We start from the raw sequence: 22,886 nt of genomic DNA, 5'->3' as shown, positions 1-22,886 counted from the left end.
GGTATCGGTATCACTTTAAGGGTACTGGTATTGGTACTGGTATCGTAATTTTTGAAATGATACCCAGCCCTAACACACACACACACACACACGCACGCTGGACTAGGGGGAAGGTTCAACGAGAAGTCCTGTTCTAATTGATCATTTAATTTCGTTTCGTTCTTTGAATACGTTGCAGCTATGGAGCATCTTTCCATTCCTGCAGGCTCAACGTTTCTCGTGATCTGAAGTCACATTTGATCATGTGAGTTTCTGTGAGATCCAAAGTCCCTGGAACCGCCACTCCGAAATGATTCAGTATTATCGCCCAGTGTGTGGTCCTGCGACTTGAATGAATCATCTGGTGTGTGTGGATTCTAACGATTAAAATATTACAAATCTGTTCAATCTGTCGTTATGTCGGTGGTCTCCCATGTTTTTCGATTAAGATTTGAGAATCTAGTGTGCAGCAAGCGTACATTTCAGATGAGTTTCCGGTGGTGTTATACGAAGCAACTAAGAAGCAACTAAACTAAAATTGTGTCAAAAATTGTGTCAAACTAAAATTGTGCTTGGTACAACACCAGCCTAGGAGTGGGTGAGAGTCGGCTGACGGTGCTTACACAGTGAGGCCCCCGTGATGTTTACACTGACAGTCAGTTACAAGACATTCTCTCTAGCTCTCGCACGCACGCACGCACACACGCACACAGGCAAGCCTAGGTTAGGGCCGTGGGGCGCAGGCAACAATGTAACACCACATGTCCTCAGCAACATCTGGCTGGCTGACCCCAGTGTGTGTGTGTGTGTATGTGTTTGTGACCTCAGTCATGCTATTTTCTATCCAACCATTACTTACACCACCATCCCAATGCTGACAGACTGACAACCCACACAGACACTGAGATCAGGAGGAGGGGGGGAGAAAGGGGAGGGAGGGAGGGAGGAGAGAGAGAGAGAGAGAGAGAGAGAGAGAGAGAGAGAGAGAGAGAGAGAGAGAGGAAGCGAAAGTTGGAGTGAGACACTAGAGGAATCTTTACAGTGACGGTTCGAATTAATTTCAATATGAAGCGAGACCACCCTGCAATTTCATTTGTCAGTTAAATCATTAGACATCGTGTTCTTCTATCAGAGTGTGAAATGTGATAAACAACGATGACCGAAGATGGACCCAGCTGCTGTCAGCTTATCAGAGAACTTTGGTCCCTGAGAAGGGCGGACACCTAGGAGGGGGGGGGGGGGGGGGCGGAGAAAGAGAGACGTCTGGCCTTCTCCCGCTATCCTCAAATCACCCGACGCACGCACGCACGCACGCACGCACACACGCACACACGCACACACGCACACACGCACACACACACACACACACACAGCCTGAGAAAGGGACACAGAGGAGCAGAGTAGCCAGGACTGTCAGGGCAGTAGACGGGTAGACGGACAGACAGACAGGTAGGTAGGTAGGTAGGCACAGATGGACATAGAGATAGAGGGTTAGACAGTTGTACAGAAAGACAGTATGAATGAAAATATAACTTGGTTTAAGTTAGAGAATCAAAGAACACGCGAGTGGTCGGTCAAACTGGGTTCAAACAAAGACGTTAGTTTTATTACGATTTGCAAAACGGATTCTGAACAGGAAGTGTTTCCCACGCTCAGAACACTTGAATGAACGAGGGAGTGTAGTCTTATAATCGTGGGAGAGGAGGTGACGTCAATCAGGACGAACAGGACAGGGAAGTGATGTCACACAGAAACAAATGGTTTTCTATGAGAACAAACTACACAGTTAGTTTACACAAGTTGTAAATTAATCAACTGAAGAAGAACAGTCAGGTAGGAAAACAGAAAATAACAAATGGTGGGGGTAACACATTGGGGAGACTGAGATTTAATTAACAACAGACAGTCAGACAGACAGACAGACAGGTAGAGATGGATGGACAGAGACAGACAGACAGCCAGACAGACAGGCAGGCAGGTAGAGATGGATGGACAGACAGACAGGTAGAGATGGATGGACAGAGACAGACAGACAGACAGACAGACAGACAGACAGACAGACAGACAGACAGACAGGCAGGTAGAGATGGATGGACAGACAGACAGGTAGAGATGGATGGACAGAGACAGACAGACAGACAGGTAGGTAGAGATGGATGGACAGACAGACAGACAGACAGACAGGCAGACAGACAGACAGACAGACAGACAGACAGACAGACAGACAGACAGACAGACAGACAGACAGACAGGCTACATGTGGCTGAAGCAGGGAAGGTGGAGAGCATTGTGCTGCTGGTTTCCTTGGCAGGTCCATCTCTCACTGGAGGCCATATTTTCATAACCGCTGGGCTCAGGTTCACTGACACAACGTGATTTAGAGCTACAACACAAACAGCTAGGACAAGCTGGGGAGGGGGGGCGAGAGGAGGGGAGGAGGGGAGGTGGAAGAGGAGAGGAAGGTGAGAGAGGAGCAGAGGGGAAACGTTGAGAAGGGACAGGGGAGGAGGGAGGAGAGAGCGTAGAGGAGGGAAGAGGAGAGGAGGGGAGAGCGTAGAGGAGGGAGGAGGGGAGGAGGGGAGAGCGTAGAGGAGGGAGGAGGAGAGGAGGGGAGAGCGTAGAGGAGGGAGGTGGAGAGGAGAGCGTACAGGAGGGAGGAGGAGAGGAGGGGAGAGCGTAGAGGAGGGAGGAGGAGAGGAGGGGAGAGGATAAAAGAGAAGACAAGCGAGTGGGAGGTTGAAAACAAATGTGATTTGGAAAGGCCTGACCTTCAGAGGACAAACAAGGAAGAAAGGGCCCGACGAGGAGGAAGCGCCTCGGATCACACCAGGAAGAGGACAGGAAGTGGGCAGGGGAGTTCTCCGGCCCAAAGAGGAAGTGAGGGTTTCTACAGGCTCAGAATAATGAGGAAGCTCCAACTCTGTGGTAACACCTCCGCCAAACAAACCAACCAGCGTGCAACCGCACGAAATCTGATCCCTGCAATATCACCGTGATTGAGATTCTGCTTCCTACGACACACATGGCACACATCACGGTCGAGAACATGCTAACGCACGCCACATGCGCACACGCACATACTAACACAGACTGTGATCCTCGGCCATTAATCGTGCTAATTGACCGGTGTGAGTTCACGCGAGTGTCTGTGTGTGTGTGTGCGTCTGTGTGTGTGTGCGTCTGTGTGTGTGTGTGTGAGAGAGAGAGAGAGAGAGAGAGAGAAAGCAGAGGAAGATGGTAGAAATCAGACCGTTCTGGCAGGTCGTGGGGTTGTGGGGAACTTTGATCCGACACGTGTGGATGATTAGAGGAAGTGGTTGGGGACATCGTTAACACTCTTGGCCAGAACAGGGGGCCTGGGCCTCGAAACCAGATTAACTCTAACTAATATGGCTCCCTCTGCTTGGAGTCAGTTGTGAAATTGCCTGGATCTTCGGGAGCTGGTCTCACTGGATGCATTTAAAGTGTTTTTAAATGATATGGAAGTGAGTACATCTGGCTCTCGATGTTTTGAATGCTGATGAATAGTTTTCATCTTATGATTTTGTCATTTGCTTTGGTTTTTATTTGTTATACGTTTGTTTTACGTCTGCAGCATAATTGTACTGCTGCCTGTCTTGGCCAGGACACTCTTGAAACAGAGATTATTAATCTCAATGACGCTCCACACCTTGTTAAACAAAGGTTAAATAAAAAATAATAATAAAATGGCCGCTGTAATTGACCCCCTCCAGACTGCCTCTACCCCTTCCCTCTTCCTGTGCTGTACGGGCGCGGCCAAGAAGGTCAAAGGTTCTTTCCACAGGTCAAATAATCATCTGGAGGTTCTGGAGGGAAAATCTCTTAAAGGCTCACTTTGGTTGTTCCCCCCACATCCCCCCCCCCAACATCAAAGCGGTCCAGAACAGGGTTAGTTTCCCACCCAGTCCAGTCATTGACTTTTCCCGACATCACAGGCGCCATCACATGAACATGACCAATCTGTATGCACAAATATAGCCTCATTGAAAGAAGATTTCTATAGTGGAAACCACAATGAGTCACAGTCCAGAAGAAAAGAGCTTCTCTTTGATCCATATCGTCGCTGAATAGCCATAGAACAATGACCTATAGCATGAGAGGAGAGGGGAGGGTTCGAGATGAAACAACCCAGTGACAGGGCCTTCGGGGGGGTTCCACGGGTCGTGTCATGAGCAGGACCAGGAAGTGATGAGTCATGCCGCCGTGCTGCGCAGGGGGGTAGGTGCCCCTCGGAGGGAGGGAGAGCGCCTTGGGGGCAGGCTTCAAACAGAGAGCATGATGGGAGCATGATCAGGGGGGTCTCACAACAGACTTACTGTAGGGGCAGAGACTGAGGGGCTGTTGTGTGGAAGGACAGCTGACAAGAACAGGCCCAGTCTGGAATGACTAGTGCTTGTGGGGGGGGAGGTTAATGAGAGCTGCAGTGTTGGAATGTGGCGTGGGAATGTGGTCGCCTGTCTGACCGAGTCCCCTCAGGACAAGCTGACTGGCAAGAGGGAGGAGGACATGGTGGCACACACCACATCTACCGGAGAGAGGGGGGGGGGGGGGTGGGCGGCTCAATAGGCTCCCTCAGTCTCCTCGTGTCCTCTCCTCTAGGATGAGCAACACCTACCGTAAGCATGAACGCCCGTCCCGAGGTGAGCGGATGAGAGAAGGAACGGGAAAGACGACTCAGATGCACCCGAGAGCTCCCGGCCCAAAAGGAGAAAACGGGGGATGCAGAGAGAGAGGGGGATGAAGATGAGAAGGAGGAAGTGAAGAAGAAGAGTGAGAGGAGGAGGTTGTTCTCACTTTGGGTAGATGGTGGTCATCTTGGCCGCCGCGTAGCCCGGCTTGCACATTCCTTCGCTGAGGTTGCCATACTTGTATGACAGCTCCGCTGGCCTGCAGAGAGGAGAAGAAGGAAGGGAACAGAGAGGAGAGGAAGAGAGGGAGCAGAGAGGGAGGGAGGGGGAGCAGAGAGGGAGGGAGGGAGGGAGGGAGCAGACAGGAAGAGAGAGAGGGAGGGAGGGGGAGCAGAGAGGAGAGGAAAAGAGGGAGCACAGAGGAGAGGAAGAGAGCGAGCACAGAGGAGAGGAAGAGAGGGAGCAGAGAGGGAGGGGGAGCAGAGAGGGAGGGAGGGAGCAGAGAGGAGAGGAAGAGAGGGAACAGAGAGGAGAGAAGAGAGGGAGCAGAGAGGGAGGGAGGGAGCAGAGAGGAAGAGAGGGAGCAGAGAGGAGAGGAAGAAGGGGGCAGAGAGGGAGGGAGGGAGGGGGAGCAGAGAGGGAGGGAGGGAGGGGAAAAAAGATAGATTGAATAGTTGAAGACTGAATAGCTGAACGGACACTGAGAGATCAATGGATTTCGATCAGGCAGCACATCGCCACCTAAGTCTGGATGGTAGTGTGTGTGTGTGTGTGTGTGTGTGTGTATGTCTTCTCCCTGCTAACACTCACATCAATACCCTGATACTAATGAGGTCAGCAGCTAGCTAGCTAACGTTAGCGGTACGCTACGGCACACCGTTGTAGACAGCTCTGTTTGCTGCACCCAGATGGTAGGACGCCACCATAAACTCTCCCGCCCTCCTTCCTGGGGCCTGCTTACAGTGTGAGGGCAGGGTGAGGACGGACGGGGCCTACAGGGCCCGGGGTGATGATGAGATTATGGTCTGGTTGCCATGGGGCCGGGTGACGAGGGGCGGGGGCCAGCTCTGCTCTGGCAGTGTAGAACAAGAGTGTCAAGCCTGTTACAGACCAATATACACACACACACACACACAAACACCCACATTCACACACGTATACTGTACATTCATTCACACGCACGCACGCACACACCTACATAAACAAACATGCACGCACGCACACACACACACATCTGTAATGGTGAAGGACCTGTAGAACTAAATCCAACACTGATTTAAATTCAAACAAACATTTGAAAAGCCATTTCTCATCGAATAATTAATTGTCTTATCGCCCTATCACTCATCAACCTTGACGACTTGGTGTCAAGTTAAGGTAGAAAAGTCCAATGAGACTCAATGTTTATATGAGAGGAGCAGTGAGGCCAGTCAGAAGGACACAGGGTAACATGTTCACTATTAGGCCTGGATTATTTTCTGGATCTCCCTTCTTCTAAATGATCTAATCCAAGAATCAGACTACACTGCCTGGGACTATGATGCTCTGAACACCAGCTCTGGGTCAGCAAAAATCAGGTTCTGGATATTTGGTCTAGTCAGGTGAATGGTAAATGGACTGCACTTACATCCAAAGCGCTTTACAATGGCCTCTCATTCCCACACATTCACACACCAATTACGGCAGCTGCCATGCAAGGTGCTAGCCTGCTCATTGGGAGCAGTTTGGGGTTCAGTGTCTTGCCCCAAGAACTCTTTGACATGTGGACAGGAGGAGGCGGGATTCGAACCGCCGACCCTACGATCATTGGACGACCCGTTCTACCTCCTGAGCTACACTGTACAGCCGCCCCGCCTGGAAATATGAGACTTTGTCTGTGGTACAGTTAGTTCATTATAGCCCAGTGGCTATGAAAATCTGAAACCTTTAAGTAAAACAAAATAACTTTTTTAAAAATAAAGATTTACTTACAGCTTTCCATCCAGATTCAGCAGAAAGCCCTGCTTGTCGTGCACTAGAGACAGAGAGATGTAGGAGAAGGAAAAAAAGTTAAACCAGATTCAGACCCGTTAGCACCTATGAGGGAGACGGATAACAGCTATGGAGAGCCAACCAGCAGCTATGAGGGACATCGTAGACATGGAGTCAACCAGCAGCTGTGTGGCCTTGTGAGACAACCCTGATCTCACAAGCTCACATTCTGGTTCTCTCTGTAGGTCAGTCTGGACTTCTCCCCATCTAGAAGGATTTCAATGGGTCGGAGTACTTGTTTTGAACGACAAACTCAAAATCTTGTACTTGTTTAATTGTTGTTATTGAGTCCATCTCTGGAATAACTGCACTTAGGCTATGTGTTCTACTAATGTTACCGCTCTGTGCTTCGGGAGACGCCATGACTGTTTTGCCAATGACAGCCTGTATTTCACGTCTGCAACTACGGGAACCAATCAAGGGCTGCGTTCCACTGGGGGACGGAACAGCAATTAGAATGCAGTCCTGATTGGCCGGGTTGCAAACGCAATCTCTAGAAATCGTTTTAGATAGGGGGAAGTCCAGACAGATCTGCGGAGAGAAACAGAATGTGAGCTCACGAGATCGGGACGGTCTCACAAGGCCAACAGCTATGAGGGTCATCTTAGACATGGAGTCAACCAGCAGCTTTGAGGGATATCTTGGACATACAGTCAACCAGGAGCTAAGGGGGACATACAGTCAACCAACAGCCTGCAGTGTTGACTACATCATCTCATCTCTCACCACGAAAGCAGCCCGGCATGTTCATAATACAGTTTTTAAATGAACAAAACAAGGGCAGTAAAAAAAATCAATAAAATCTCAGTAAAAGAAGCATTAGGGTTAGAGGAAGAGTTGAAGCAGGAGGCATTGGCGGTTTAAAAAGCAGGGTTAGGAGGAGAAGCCAGCCAACAACATTCCGTTGAGTTCAAAGTTCAAATGAGGGTTTTAAAACGGCGGTCGAGGTCATGGTCGAGGTTCACCTATGCAGCCCGCCCATAGGTGCCTGATGAAGAGCTGTTGTCAGTTCTACCCAATAAGGAGACAGAGCACAAGACTACTGCTGCATCTCTACTAAGACCTACCTGCATGGCCCCTCCACAAGACACCTGTCATTTAATAGCTTATGTTATAGTATACTATATCATAATTGTATATTATGGTAATATTACATGTTTGTTATAGAATACTAACCAGCCGTTATTGAATAATTCAGTCCTACTGGATATAGGTTTATTTATGATTATCATTGTGACTAGTTCATGATTGTGACTTCAGTTCATGAACAATGAAGCTATAGCTAATAAACCTGAGTCATGCGTATTATTCTAAGACAGGTTTGCATACAGATCCAGGAGTCCCCAGGCATCTATGCTGTAGCAGGCCTGTATGGCTGTAAAGCTGTCACTATGAGATGTGACAGTAATATCAGCTACAGCAGTCCAGACCTCTGTCTTTACCAGGAACTTAACATCACATTTGTGTCATTTAAAATATATTTTATCCAGATAGTAGTTGGGAAGGAGAGAAGAGAGGAGGAAGGCGTGTTCCTGTAGTTGTGCTGTCTTCAGCAGGATGCTAGAGAGGACGAAAGAGAAGGAGAGAGAGAGAGGGAGAGAGAGTGAGAGAGAGGAAAGGAGAGCAGTGTGGGTGGTTAGGGGAGAGAGTCAGAGAACTGCCTCGAGGGATGCAGCTCTTGGCCATGGCTTTTAATGAAGCAGCAATGAGAGATATGGTGTGTGTGGTTGCGTGTGTGTGTTGTGAGTGTGTGTTGTGCGTGTGTGTATGTGTGTGTGTGTGTGTGTGTGTGTGTGTGTGTGTGTAAGGCAGCGGGTGGAAGCCAGTGCAGAGCAGGGAGCACTCGGGCGGACAGCGAGGAAGCAGGGCCTTGAAAGCACACTCAAACCTGAAAACACACCCACCCTTAACACCAGAACCCCTGCTCAACTTCTGTGTCTCTGCCTCACCCACACTGGTCAGCCAAGACCCAGGCCCTCATCACACCATGGCTGCACCTCTCACCGCCACCAGTAGAGGGCACTGCTGGGCCAAACTACAACCTTACAGCAGAGGAAGGTGACGGGGCTGATGGGTATTGACTTAACTCCAGGGGGGTCTATGTTGGGGTCAAAGTTGACACTAGTCTAGAGAGGGAGGCTCGCAGCCTTGCTCAATCTCACAGGGACACGAAAAGTAAATATGACCCCTGGACAAACATTAAGCCACACAGATTCGGGGATACAGTTTGTGAGGAAAAAGCACAAAGAAATCACTGAAATTAGAGGCCTGAATTGATCACTGTAACTATTCAAAATGAAGCTAGGGGGCCTGTGAACTAGCCTGTTCCTCAGAGGGAGATATCAGCGGTCAGGTGAGGGTTTGAGGCCTGCGTAAAGCTGGGCAGTGACACAGAGACTTGTCGAGGGTCTGGACGGCCCCACTATGTTGGGAGGAAACTGCCCAATGAGGATGAGCCACGACTATAATCGATAGGAACACCACCCAATAGGGACGAGCCACAAATTTGATAATTTATCTGTCTGTCAAAATGTCATGTTTGGTAACTGAGTTACTGAGTTACCAAACATGGCATTCTGGGTCTCTCTTGTAAAAGTGATTGATGGTAAATGCTAATCTGGATAAATAAAGGTTAAAAAGACATTATCCAGTTAAGCAGAGTTTGGCACCATGACAATGTGAGTGAACTTTAAAAGGACAGGCTGATGACTCAAATTTGACTCAGAACTTGAAAGATGTACTGATTTACAAGATAAAACATTTATCTGGTTGCTTGCTCTCAAAGAACAGCGTGTTTTCAGCCCTAGAGTCTGATTTGGCTTTAAGATATATGCATGCTCTTCAGACCAGTTCCAAAACAACAAAATGGCTCCGCATAACTTAATTCACATGGCGCGCCCCTCCAAACATGGCCGCTGAGGTACGATATGTGTTTCAGGAAGTTCTCCCTCAGAGTTCTGTCTCAGTGCTCAGAAGAGGAAGAGGATGGGGGAGTGTACCTGAGCCTACTATCTGTCCCACGGTGAGAGCATTGTCCGTTTCCAACTCTGAAACACAAGAGGGTGTGTTACTATGGCGCCCGGCCGGGGTCTGTAACGACCGTTGCTAGGGCTTGCGTCTGAAACGGCCCTCTCGGAGAGGGCGACAGAACACAAGTCCTAAACTCAAGAAGAGGATGAGGAAGAGAAGGATAGAGGTTAGTGGATTAGTCCTACAGGTTCAATTAAAACCAGACGTCCTCGTCCCAAATCAAGATGGCCCCCGTCCCTCACCGTGGTGGGCGTGGCCTCCAGTAGACACCCAAACGCTTTAGTGGTGCCCATGTTGTGGTTGTTATGATTTCTATAAAAGGTACCGCCCGGTAAAGTCCACATTATAAGGACAAAGTTTACATTCCCATAAGAAAGAGGAACTACAAATTCAGATGAGAGGTATGAAATGCAAGGCTTTTGTGGTTTTGGTGTTAGCAGCAGAGATCTGATGATCCAGAAGGAGCCCCCAAAGCAGCCCTGGTAGCACCCCTCTAGCACCCGACTGTCAGCCCGAGCCTGGGCTCGTCTACCTGGGGTGCTGGGACTCCTAGTGGGGGCCGCCACACTGACTGTGGGCTCAGGATCCTTCTCTGTAAACCAAAGGTGGAGGTTATGATGACAGGGGAGGAGTTTGGATGGTGACAGGGTGGAGATTATGAAGAGATGAGGGAAGAGGGAGGACAGAGAGGAAGAAGAGTGGGAAAGTACACACTGACAAACTTATGAACACACACATGCGCGCGCACACACACACACAGACTGGGAACTCTTCCAATCTAGACTCCCCTCTCAAACTTCAGAACAGAGGAGAGCACCTCCTCCTAAAAAGAGTAAAGACTAGCCCTTTGAGCTCCGAGTCAGGTCTGACCGTTTGGGATGCTGACACAGCCGTTGACAAATGGGCTGCGTTCAAGAGAGGACGACGCGTTCGCTACCTCTTGGCCCCTCCCTCCCCAACCCCCCTTTGTTTGTTATCATAAACGTTTGGCGAAAGCTTCGCGTTTCCTCCCCGGTTCCTCTCGCAGATTTGTCTTTTTAATTTGTAACTTGGAGCAACAGACGAGGAGTGTGACGGCTTGCTTGCGCAACGCGGGTGAGGTGGTTCAAACGGAGCCGCCCCGGAAGTAGGCAAGTCGTTCAAAGCTGAAAATATTCCTCTGTCTAAATAAACAGGGGACAGCCGTCACTGGGTTCTCTTATCCTGTAGTGATGATGAAGCACAAACTCAGCTGCAAAGCCTGAGGTAAAAAAAACAATAGGAATATGGTAGGGAAAGCAAAACATGTCTAATAATTCTACCCTGCCAAAAGAATTTAATCGAGCACCACCACTTCAAAAACTGTACCGAAAACTGCCATTGTATGCTGTCAAAGCCACACAAGCTCGACATATCCTTGGCATGTTGCATTAAGCCAACCCCCCCCCCCCTAGCCTTCTCCCTCCAATAAGGTATTCACTCTGTATACACAACATTCACCCTACTGTATGAAACAGGTGCAACCCCTATCACCTTGCCAGCACACACACACACACACGTGCACATACTCGCGCTCACAGAGATACAGCACACCGACACACACACACAAACACCCTCGAGCCAGCTACCAGAAGCAGAGACACTGGGTGTCCTGTTCCAGCCACACCTGGGTGACAGTGGGGCTGAGGGTGACAGGGCTAAGGGCTGACCTGGGCTCTGGGGAGGACCTGCCAACCAAATACTTCATCCCCACCAGCAGAGTTACAGCTCGGGGTCACTGTGGTGGTTTAAGTACACAGCCACTCATATACAATGGCAACTCAAGAGAATCTATCAGTATGTGTAAGTCTTGCTCTCCATCTCTGCCATGCTAATAACATTGTAATGCTAGGCCTTATAGGTAGGTATGTAGGTAGGTATATACAGTATGAATGTATATGTAAGAAATGCATATTTTGGTCCATGATTCAATAAAGGTTATTTTTAATTCACAGAGTGCCTCAGATTCTTCAGACTGCCAACCTACCATGGACAGCTACTGTTGTTTTATATTCTTAAGATATTTGTATAAATTTTTGTATTAATGTTTATTTGTGTTTATTCCAATGTTTTATATACAGTAGTGTTTTTACAAGCAAATAAACACTTACTGCCCTGGTAAATACCTTCAAACATTATTTTCTTTGGTGGTGGCCTAAAAACGGTACTGTACGTACGTACAGTATGTAAGTAAGGGGTTGTCTCTAGATAGCAGCCCGGCTGTGGCATTTGTGGTTTCTTTCAACTTCTGATTCCTCTTTTCCTCCCTTACATTATTGTCCCCATCTGACAACTTCCTGTACTTAACATTTAGTAATGTGTCTCTGTGGTCAGGTTGGCTACCACAAGTTGAGGAGTGATTCTTTTTGTGTGTGTATACTGTGTGTGCACGTGTGTGTGCATGTGTGTGTCAGCAGTAGTTGAGCGGTGATAATCATGACCAGAGGGGGAAACTAGACCCTTCACACCTTCATATAGAGTGAAGTGATGAGCACACTGGGGTCTTCCTGTCACAGCAGCTTTATAGACGGTCAAACATCCTCTCCAGTTGCCTGAGGAATGACAACACTCACATGATCAGGTGTGAGGCTGTGGTTGCTGGGTAGATCATGTCCCCTGGGGAAAAGTGTGCCCTTGGCAGCCTGTAGTTAGTGCAACGGAATGGAACACAGCTTACAAGTGAATTATTTAAGTAGTTGTGGTGGTAAGTCAGTGGCTAGTTTGTCAGGAACCTTTACGACAGCCAGAGCTAGTTTTCACCAGAAAAGAATGTGTACCTCCGACTTTGGAAGATGACAAACACTGGCAAATCAAGTCTCAATATTGATCTTCCTATGTGGGAGGATTTTTCACTGCAGACAAAACATAACGGCAAGCCAGTTGCGTTAGCCATGAATGCGTAAGGGTCACAGTCTCTCAGTTTTTTCTAGTGATTTTATTCCTGAATTGTACCACTTATTTCTTTAACTTTTACTCAGGCTTCTAGTTAGGTCTGGGCCTTGTACAGAGAAAATCTCCACTAGTAGCCTACTGATGGCATAACTAAACTAGAAAGGGTGCTCAGAGTGCACAGGCCTCTGCCCATTAATGCATTTTGTAACCAAGTTGAATTGGGTAAACTCACTGTAGTTTTTGCGTAATCCTAGTCCCCAAAAAATAAATGGAAAACCTGCCTCGTGATTCGTATCCGCTCCAAAATTTAATGGGTTCTAAGTTGGCCCATGCTACACTAATGTTAGTAAAAACTTTTTTTTATTTTTTTAAATAAACTAGAAATAGCACTTTGTGGATGTATGCCTCCGCCAAAAGTCAGGTTGCTCTAAACATGAACCTTAAGTCAAGTGATATTGACCTTTGACCACCAAAATCTAATCTGTTAATCCATGTTAATACTGTCAGATGTTATGTAGGCTATATTTATTATTAGTGGTCCTACAGCATTAAGTAAGTAAAAATGATTAATCCATCGATGGAGATCGCTATTTTCAATAACTAAAGCAGATAGGACGTCTTGGTCCAGGGCCTATCAGGCTCTCAGCCAATGAAAACGACGGGGCCGGAGCTTTCAGCTTCACTGGATTGGGAATCGTCAGGACGCAAGCAAACACTCCGGTTTTCCTGTCCACATGGCAACCCTGAAAGCGGAGTCGCTGTCAGCGGCCCTTTTGAAAAGCTCCTGCCGGGGTGGAGATATTTATGGACTCTGCCTTGGGTTTAGCCTGTTTGTGTGGTTACCGGAGCTTATGGAAAACTTGACAAAATGACCTCAATTATGCAAGTTATTATGTAGTTAAATGCAAGTTATTAAGTCTATAGACTGGGAATTAGGAGTGCCATGTAAATGAAAATCTACATATTATTGATCAGATAAAGATTATTCAATATCATTTTGGCTTCAGCTATGTAGTATAGACCTACAAAAAATATGACCTGATGAGTCGCATATTAGCCCACTGTGCAGAGCGTTTGGATATCTATAGAAGCTCAGGGCACTCTGATTGGTGACAGACGCAATACAGAGGTCTATCTCTGATTGGTGGATCTAAGCTGAAGCAAAACCAACACTAGACATCATACGGTGCATGAAAATGTGAAAAAAAAACGACGACTATATATTCATGTAATATTCCATGCGCCCTGGGCCCACCCTCAAGCCCTCCTGAGATATCACCTTCACCAGGCCAAAAACGCCTCGTGAAGACACAGTGACCTTGACCTTTGACCACCAAAATCGAATCAGTTCTTCCTTGAGTCCAACTGGACATTCTGGTCAAATTTGAAGAAATTCCATCAAGCCTTTCTTGAGATATCACGTTAACAAGAATGGTGCGGACGGACAGACAACCCGGAAACATAATGCCATCCTGCCATTTTTTTTTTTTAAATAAGAAAGATACATTCCACAAGCTGTCCACATTGTGCTTGTGTCAGACAGACTGATATTTGGCTGCATTCCAAACCAAACCTCGACGTTGTTCAGTTGATTTTGGTATATTTATTTTTTCAACCCAATATTATCACTGGTTTTGTATTAGGCTATTTATTGTAAATTGTATTGGCCAATATATTTTTACAGATTTGCATGGGAGCCAAAGATGAGTACTAAAGGAGCCAAATGTGGGTCTGGAGCCAAGTTCCCAAACCTTGGCCTAGAGGTTGGGGGATGTTTTGTATATTCTTATTTAAGCTTCATGGAACAAGATTAGTCCCATTGACATTCAAAATCTCGAACAAATACCTGACCAAATAACCAGCAGCCAAATGCACATTCGTCTAGAAGCTTTGAATAGCAAAGTGATCTTAACAGAAAAAACACAATAATTCACTACCACAACACATTAAAGTGCACTACTAGCTAGTATGGGGATGGGGGGGGCAGAGAGAGAGACAGAGAGAGAACCTCAAAAGGTAAAGAGGGATGGTGTATTAATCTGGTCTAAGTGAGATGGCAGCTTAGCGGGGGACAGGTCAGGTCAGCAGAGTATACAGAGGGATTTGTCAACAAGTTCCCTATCTCCCTTCCATAAACACACTGATAAATCTCCACATCTGGTACCACTGAAGCACACTAAACCATGAAAAACTCAAGCCTCAACTTCCTCAGAGATGCCACTGGTTGGATCTGTCTCTGAGAGTTAAGAAACATAAATGGAAATGCCTTCAAGGCCTCTATACTGATCATGAGTGAACATTTCAACATAAACTGTAGAAAAGACGCCTTTTTTCTAATCAATGTTGTGCAAGTCTGTCCTTCGAAGGATGGAACTAATCTAGAAGTTTCCCAAATGCTAAAGCCAGGATGAGCTGGGGGTGGAAGGGTGAGCTGACAGTGGGACTTTTTTGTGGGACTTTGGGCCTTGATAGCTAAAGGGAGAGTGATAGTAGTTTGTAGAGCAGCCAAGTCTTCCAAGATATCCCGTGGTGTCTCTGCTCATGTTACATTGCCCTCCTAATTAATCATAATCATGTCCGACACCTGGAAGAAAAGCAACCTATTTCCATGTTTCTTCCAAACACGTTCTATCCATATATGGATTTGCTTAACCAAGACAAACTTAGTCTGAGGTCTAAACCTCAAATTCTTAAGTACAAAAGTCTAAATCCACTCAGACATTTCCATTAAGAAGCTCAGCACACAGCTCCAAAGCCTACATTTCCTCAGGTTGCTGCTGATGAGGTAGGGCCAAGGCCAGAAGCCACAGAACAATTTTTGGAAATTAGGAGATCGCCTAGCGCCCTCTACTGTTCAAAACAGGCTAATGTCGGGCACCCCAGTCACCCAGCTGGGAAGATCCCCCCAGCCTCCCTCCCTCCTCCACACCCTGAGAGAGGAGTCAACTTTTCCAGCTTCACGTATCCCATCCTCTGCATCATCCTGGTTCAGAACCAACATCCTCCCGGCATCCTCCCGGCATGCCAGGAGGGTTTGGATCCGACCACAGGGCACGGCCTGCACCCATTAGTAGCCAACAGCTCAGTACTCCTGAGCTAGAGGAAATGCATGGGACCCATTCACGGCAGTCTGGACCGTCTCAACATCCTCCTCTCCTCCCATCCCAAAGGGGTTCTCAAACATTTGGCGCCAGGGAGGGACTCCTTAAAGGGGGGAACATTCTCCAAGGAGCCCGTCATAATCATAACACTGATTAAGCATATGCTTACTATGTACTGTATGTTTGTACTCATAGATGCTGTTGGAATTATTTATTCTAAAACTTTTAAAACTAGATACTTCAGATCTGTTTCATAGTGATGAACAGAAACCCATTTCAATTTGAGTCATGTTTATACCACATATATACTTAGATGATATATTAGTAACTTATGTTAATAACAGTTATATGAACAGAGGATAATTCTATTCAAATTGCACCTTTGCTTCGTTCGCTTAGCCCTAACTTGAAGACACAAGACACGTTTTGGACTCTCGTCGCTGTGTTCAATAAAACCAAAAACAATATAACTATCCTCATATTTTCTCAATTTAGCTATTTTGGGCTTAGCGTCACTTGACAATGTGGACTGACTCAAATGCTCACCAGATAATCCAAGCTAAGCAGCAGCAGGAACGGTTCATGGTGCCCTGAATGAAATGACTGATTCATGATAGACGTGATCACAATCACACCAGAGTTTCTATTGGCCCAAAGCTAACGTGGGAGTTAAGTTAATGGACACAATATGCTTGCTTTGTTTCACAGCATGGCGCACATGGTCCCCATCTGAAGATATGCACTTTTTAATGATACAGCACTTTTTATTATTATTTATTTATAGCAAATTATTTTGCAGACCCCACTTTGAGAACCACTGCTCTAGGAAATCCTGTAGATTAGATACAGCTTGGACGAGCCATCCTTCTATCCTCCCTATCTTGGGGAAATCTGATCTCAACATGGGAAAGGCGAAAGCCCAGGCTCTTAGGCTAGGTGGAGGGGTTGAGAAGCTCCGGAGGAGACAAGACGGTCTAGCAGACGTACGTTAAATCGAGTTAGTGGTTCCCTGGAGTATCCGGGACTGGGTGGGGCTGGGAGTGGACTGGGGGGCTGAGTGGAGAGTAATGATGGAGTAATGGAGAACTGACCCAGAGAGACAGGGACCCAGAGAGGGACTGGGAGGCCAGCAGGGAGTCTGACTGTCAGTCTGCCTGTCTGACACACTAACTGCCTGACCTGACCTGAGAGAATATACAGCCCTAACTACACAGGCTGGTAGACAGACAGACAGACAGACAGACAGACAGACAGACAGACAGACAGACAGACAGACAGACAGACAGACAGACAGACAGACAGACAGACAGACAGACAGACAGACAGACAGACAGACAGACAGACAGACAGACAGACAGACAGACAGACCAGACAAGACAAGACAGACAAGACAGACAAGACAAGACAAGACAGGACAAGCAGACAGACAGACAAACAGACAGGCAGGCAAACACACAGATAGGCAGACACACTGAAAATCAGACAAAAACAGTTTGAAGAATAAAAAGATGACAGACGGAAATGACACACAAAGAGGAGTTGATGAATGGATGAATGGGTAATGGATGAATGGGTGAATGAGGAGACTGAGTTGTTCCTTACGTGGCTTCTGTCCCCATACGTGCAGGTGCAGCTTGCTGGAGGAGTAGTAGATGAAGACCAGGACCAGCATGGGACAAAAGACAAACAGCAGTTTGTGTGTGGGCTTCATGGTCCTCATTCACCTGGCACCATCCGCTACATCACCTGGGAGAGAGAGAGAGAGGGGGGGGGCGTGACAGGCAGGGAGGAGAGAGGAGAAGAGAGATGTGACAGTAGGCAAGGGGGCATAAGGGGAGACAGGAAGAGAGAGAGGGGGGCATGGGGGAAATAAAATGTCAAATGTGAATGCAGAGAGCAGAGGGGGGGGGGTAGGGCAATACAGGAAGAGACAGGGAAGAAAGGGAGTCGTGAGAATATTTGTAGTATGGGGGAGTTGTCATAGGGAGTTCTGATAGGCGAAAGACTGGGATACTGAGGTGAAGACATTTTTAATCTTTCAGTTTCATTTTTCCTGTTTTCAAAACTATAACAGCATCAACAGCTGGAGTGTTGGCCGTTGCTTAACATGAAACTGAAAGATCAGCTGTAAAACATGGAGTACATTAGCCAACCTCATGTTATGATGTGTCATCCCGAATAATAACCATCAATTAACAGAGCAACAACACCATTATCACAACGCGGTCTTCTGTGACATTTGTGACACATGTTGGCAAGTCTGGACAACACACACAGACTGCTCACAATAAAACCCTGATAAACCCACATAAAGCTAGCCTGACACAATTCAGACCTGATTGCCATTTCGTTTCACCTCATTATTCAATATGAACAAGCTCCCATTACAGCCGAGATGGGCGTTGCCGAAGAGGGAGTCCTCAATCAAAGCATGTACAAAAAATAATAACTGATAACTATAACCAAGCCTAGGTCCAAAACCTGATAACTATAACCAAGTCTAGGTCCAAAACCTGATAACTATAACCAAGCCTAGGTCCAAAACCTGATAACTATAACCAAGTCTAGGTCCAAAACCTGATAACTATAACCAAGCCTAGGTCCAAAACCTGATAACTATAACCAAGCCTAGGTCCAAAACCTGATAACTATAACCAAGCCTAGGTCCAAAACCTGATAACTATAACCAAGTCTAGGTCCAAAACCTGATAACATTTGATTAATTCCCACGTCTCTCTCCAGCACCGATGTAATCTGAGTTAACAGGACTCCTCGGAGCTCTCATTCCCAAGGTTCTCACACTTTGACTACAACAAAGACCGAGCCGTGATGTGGTTCAGCCGATCACTGAACCACATCACCCACGTGTCCTGATAAACGCATATCTGGGTTGGGAATGTAGGCTACATCTCCCATGTCTTTTTTATCCTTCTGATAGAACAACAGATAGCCTACCTTGCTACCATCCAGAAAGTATTTGTTAAGGGAAATGTAACCCAACACACCATGCAATTATTATGTCGCAACCTGCAGATTCCACTCTCAATTCCCATTTTTACTAAATTAGGTTGGGGTTTAGCTGTGACTAGCTGGAAGGGAGCTTGTTTGAATGATGATGTGAGATCCACGGTGTGTTATAGGGATTATGAAAAGAGCCAGCTGCCAGGATCACAAATATAAATTCTGGCCCTCGACTGAGCACACACAAAATTAGGCTACACCTACCTCGGCTTAAACATCAGCACCACAGGTAACTTCAACAAAGCTGTGAACGACTTAGACAAGGCAAGAAGGGCCTATTACGCCATCAAAAGGAACATCGAATTTGATTGAATTAGGATCTGGCTAAAAATACTTGACTCAGTTATATAACCCATTGTGAGCTTGAGCTGCAGGGTCCACTTACCAACCAAGATTTTACAAAATGTGCAAAACACCAAACTGAGATTCTTGCATGCAGAATTCTGGAAAATGATCATCCTTGTTCATTCAACGTTATACACCAGATAGGCCTAATACATGCAGAGCAGAACTAGGAGGGTAGTGAGCAGCATAGCCTATCGAGAAAGTCTGCCATAGACAGTCCCAGCTCTCCAAAAAAGACAGGCTGTGCCCACACGGCACACATAATAAGATAGAAACCGAGCTGCACTTTTCAACCTCCTGCGAAATATTAGAAACATTTTCCCACAGGTCACATAGACAAAGGATTTGAAAAACAAACCAAACATCGACAAACTCCCATATCTGTTAGGTGAAATCCCACAATGGACAATGACAACAGCAAGATTTGTCACCTGCTGCGATAAGAAAAGTGGAACACAACCCTTATGCAGGTAATATTGATCTTTTAGCCTACTTCATACTTCAACTTGCACATTGTTGAACACTGTACATAGATAAATGTACTTTTTTTAGAGTATATTTTTGTTATCCACCTCTTTCCCTTTACCTTTGTACTTTAACTATTTGCACATTGTCAAACACTGTACATACAGTAGCATGTTTAATCCCTCTATTTCTTTAAAATGTTTACAGTGTCATGTTTAGATCTTACCGTTTTTCATCTTTTGCCTTTGGCAAAAGGCAAAAAGGAAAAAAAATGAATAAATGAGTAGACATAACGAATGCAGATCAACAGTACTGCATGATACAGTTAAACAATTAACATCCTATCATGCTCTGTATTAACATACTGAGTAGGTCCAGTTCACCTTGATTTTGGATCAAGATGGCATGGGGATTTAAGTGACTTTTTAAAAGAGGGTTCATTATTGGGGCCCGGATGGCAGGAGGACTGGCAGCAGGTCACAGACTGCTCAACTGGCTAGTGTTTCAACAGGAACAGTGACTAAAGTAGCATCTACATTTTAGATCTAGGGGAAAGATATCAGTAAATAGGGTCGGAAATTGTGGTCGAATGAGTACATCAATGACTGTACTCATCATGGGTGAAACGCAGAAGAGCAACTCTTTCTCAATTGACTGATGTCAATGCAGAATGTGATCAGACTGTGTCAGCAAGAACAGTACGTTGACAACTGCATAAAGAGGAATATTATGGTAAGGTTGCAGTGCACAAACGCCTCATTACAAAAATGAATGCACATTTGAGAGTTCAGTGGTGCAAAAACCGTTAGGTACTGTTCTAGAGATGTGGACAGAAATGACATAGTCAGATGAGTCATCCTTCACCATGGTCTCCACAAGTGGGCGAGGGCATGTGTGGCGCACACCCAGAGAACGGTGCGGGCGTGAACGCCTGACCCCTACAGCGACGGGGTGTGGTGGCTCGGTTATGCTGCTGTGGGCATTTTCCTGGCATGGTTTGGGTCCACTTGTTTCAGCCAAACAGCGTTCCTCAGTATTGACGCTGATGATGGCCGTTTGGCTGAAATTTCCATTGTCCGTCTGCCCGCCCGTGTGCTATGAGAATTTATTAAATTATCCTAAAATTGGACTAACCATGAGTGGTGGTCCTTTGCTTCTTAATTGAACAGAGCTTTTTCTAGACTGTGCATCCGGTAACTGTTTTTAGTTATTCAATCATGCTTGAATTGAACTGAGATAAAGTTGGAAATATGATTCTCTTCCCTGACCGAGATCTCTATTATAGAGAGGCTGGATTACACTAATCCACAAAGACAGCAGATGCCACCCATGGGTTAAAAGCATGCTGTAAGCCTATAATTCTGCTATGACCTGAGGAAGATACATCTCCACCAGGTTTATAATTCACAGTCAGATTACACTGTCACTCGTCCTGTCCTCTAGTCTCAGGAACATAAGATCTTAAGTGCGCTTCTATGTATCAAGTGTGTATTTGAGTGCCAGCGCCCGTCCCAGACATGAGATACAAACACTAAACACCTAGAGAGACTGTGATTTTGTCTGTTCTGATAGACCTGCTATTGAGCTGTGAGCGAGAAGGCAGCTGGTTGTGTGGGCCTAGATTTCAAGAGTGGAACGATGGTATTGTTGTAACTTACAAGCAAAGTCTGTCAGTTTAAATAAGTGATGTAATATAACCCAAGCCAATCATTAAGATGGCAGGTCCAAGTTAGCCTGGTAAACCAGACTCGATCCCAGTAGGCTATCAGACCCTTTTTCTGTTAACTGACGTTAACTAGCAAGCAATATTTCTAGGATATCGGAACCACTTGTGTTATTCCGTTAACTGGCTAGCAAATTAATCATAATTTCTCAAGACTACACTAGAACCTTGAAAACGTGGCAAAATAGTCAATCAGCCAAGTAAACACACAACAAAGCAACTGTCTGCATCAGTCGGTTGATTGTTACAGCAATCCACCAGGTTTGGATAATATAACGTTAGATAGACTCAATTAGCTAGATAACCTGTAGCTAGAAATGGTAAATCTCTTGTGTCGTTCTCTTGTGTCGTTCTCTAGAGAGCTGCATGGCTATTCAGCCAGCCAGCTGATCGACTGGCAAGTACGTATACCGTTAGCTAGCTAGAAGTGACGTTAGCGAATTCGGGACCGCACAAGCCGTTATTTTCGAAAACCTGGCTCCGCGTAATTCCTAGAACAAAGTCAAATAGTTTCAAACACGTTAAAATTGCATGAAATGTGACATGAGAAACCTTCTACCAACACATATCCCTTAGCCTACCAATACTATAATTTATACAAAGAGTACAACGCCGGAAAATATAGCTACGTACGACGGTAATGTATAAACAATACCAGTATGAAATGTCCCGTAGGTTTCCGTTCCAGGGAATATTCTGAGCCCGACCACCTACTCCAACCTCTCGTTTGACTAACGTTATGCCAGAACAGGCAAGTATCACGCAAGGTAAAAATGTGGCACACATGTTGACTCTGGTTGTATTGAGTATATATTGCCCAAATCTCCAGTTTTCCATGATTTAAACATTAGCGTATAAAAACGGTTAAAATGAGAATGAGCTGAAAGCCACAAAAGCGACTCGGTTCTCCAAATTTTGGTGCCCACTGCTAGTGCTAGCTAGCTACACGTTGGCCTGCTACGTTTTCAATAGATGTTTTCCAAAAGCTGCCTGGCTACAGTTAAGAGATATGTAGCTGGTTATTTATAGCATTAGATAAGCCGTTACCTTGTCTTCTCCCTTCTTCGTCCTGGGGTTGGGAAAAGGGCTAGGTTTGGTAGGTACGGAGGTGGGCGACACGTCCGTGGTCTATACCCCTTTCTTCCCCATCATGTTAATCCACCTCCGAACGAACAGTGAGCACAAGACGTTCACCCTGCCCCACTCACTCCCCCTCCTTTTGCTACATTCTGCAACAGCGAGCTACCCTTATTGCATAACAACATGAAACATAGTCCTACAATAAACTTAGTGGTTTTCTGTGAAAAACTGTAGCCTATGTTGAAATATCGATTTCATATATGTTATTTGTATATTAATTAGAGCCTATTGTAGATTTTTGTCCATTAAAAACATTTTAGCTCAGGGGGCAATTGCAACAAGACTTGTCACATGGGTTGGCTGTTTTTTTCTGGGGATTTTACGACATCCATTCGTTCAATTGAGATGAATGCACCTTTTCATTTGGCTCAGACCTTCACGTGGTCTGCTGCTGGTCAGCTGTTACATTATATTCTGTGGCGCGCGTAGGTTCGCCGCAAGCGTTTATGACGGTCGTATTAAAGTCCCTGCATTGTGTACCCCCGTTCTTTC

General features: G+C 46.1%; 1 protein-coding gene across 2 annotated transcripts in view; it reads right to left on the bottom strand.

Annotated features, from left to right (window-relative positions):
• Positions 1–22,456, bottom strand: part of st3gal3b (ST3 beta-galactoside alpha-2,3-sialyltransferase 3b) — a 54,537-nt gene extending 32,081 nt beyond the window's left edge. The window contains exons 1-7 of one of the 2 annotated variants that reach the window (XM_084447126.1): positions 22,302–22,456; positions 17,303–17,446; positions 10,222–10,281; positions 9,659–9,706; positions 6,600–6,642; positions 5,590–5,700; positions 4,795–4,887 (exon numbers count right to left, since the gene is read on the bottom strand). In XM_084447126.1, the coding sequence (XP_084303252.1) occupies positions 4,795–4,887; positions 5,590–5,700; positions 6,600–6,642; positions 9,659–9,706; positions 10,222–10,281; positions 17,303–17,420 (473 nt within the window). In that variant the 5' untranslated portion in view covers positions 17,421–17,446; positions 22,302–22,456. The remainder of the gene's footprint in view (positions 1–4,794; positions 4,888–5,589; positions 5,701–6,599; positions 6,643–9,658; positions 9,707–10,221; positions 10,282–17,302; positions 17,447–22,301) is intronic. The other variant, XM_084447127.1, reaches the window with a different exon arrangement.
• Between the last annotated feature and the right edge of the window lie 430 nt (positions 22,457–22,886).

The sequence above is a fragment of the Borostomias antarcticus genome (genome assembly GCF_949987555.1).
Source record: "Borostomias antarcticus genome assembly, chromosome: 12".
NCBI classification, from domain to species: domain Eukaryota; kingdom Metazoa; phylum Chordata; class Actinopteri; order Stomiiformes; family Stomiidae; genus Borostomias; species Borostomias antarcticus.
This window is presented reverse-complemented; position numbering and strand designations above follow the sequence as displayed.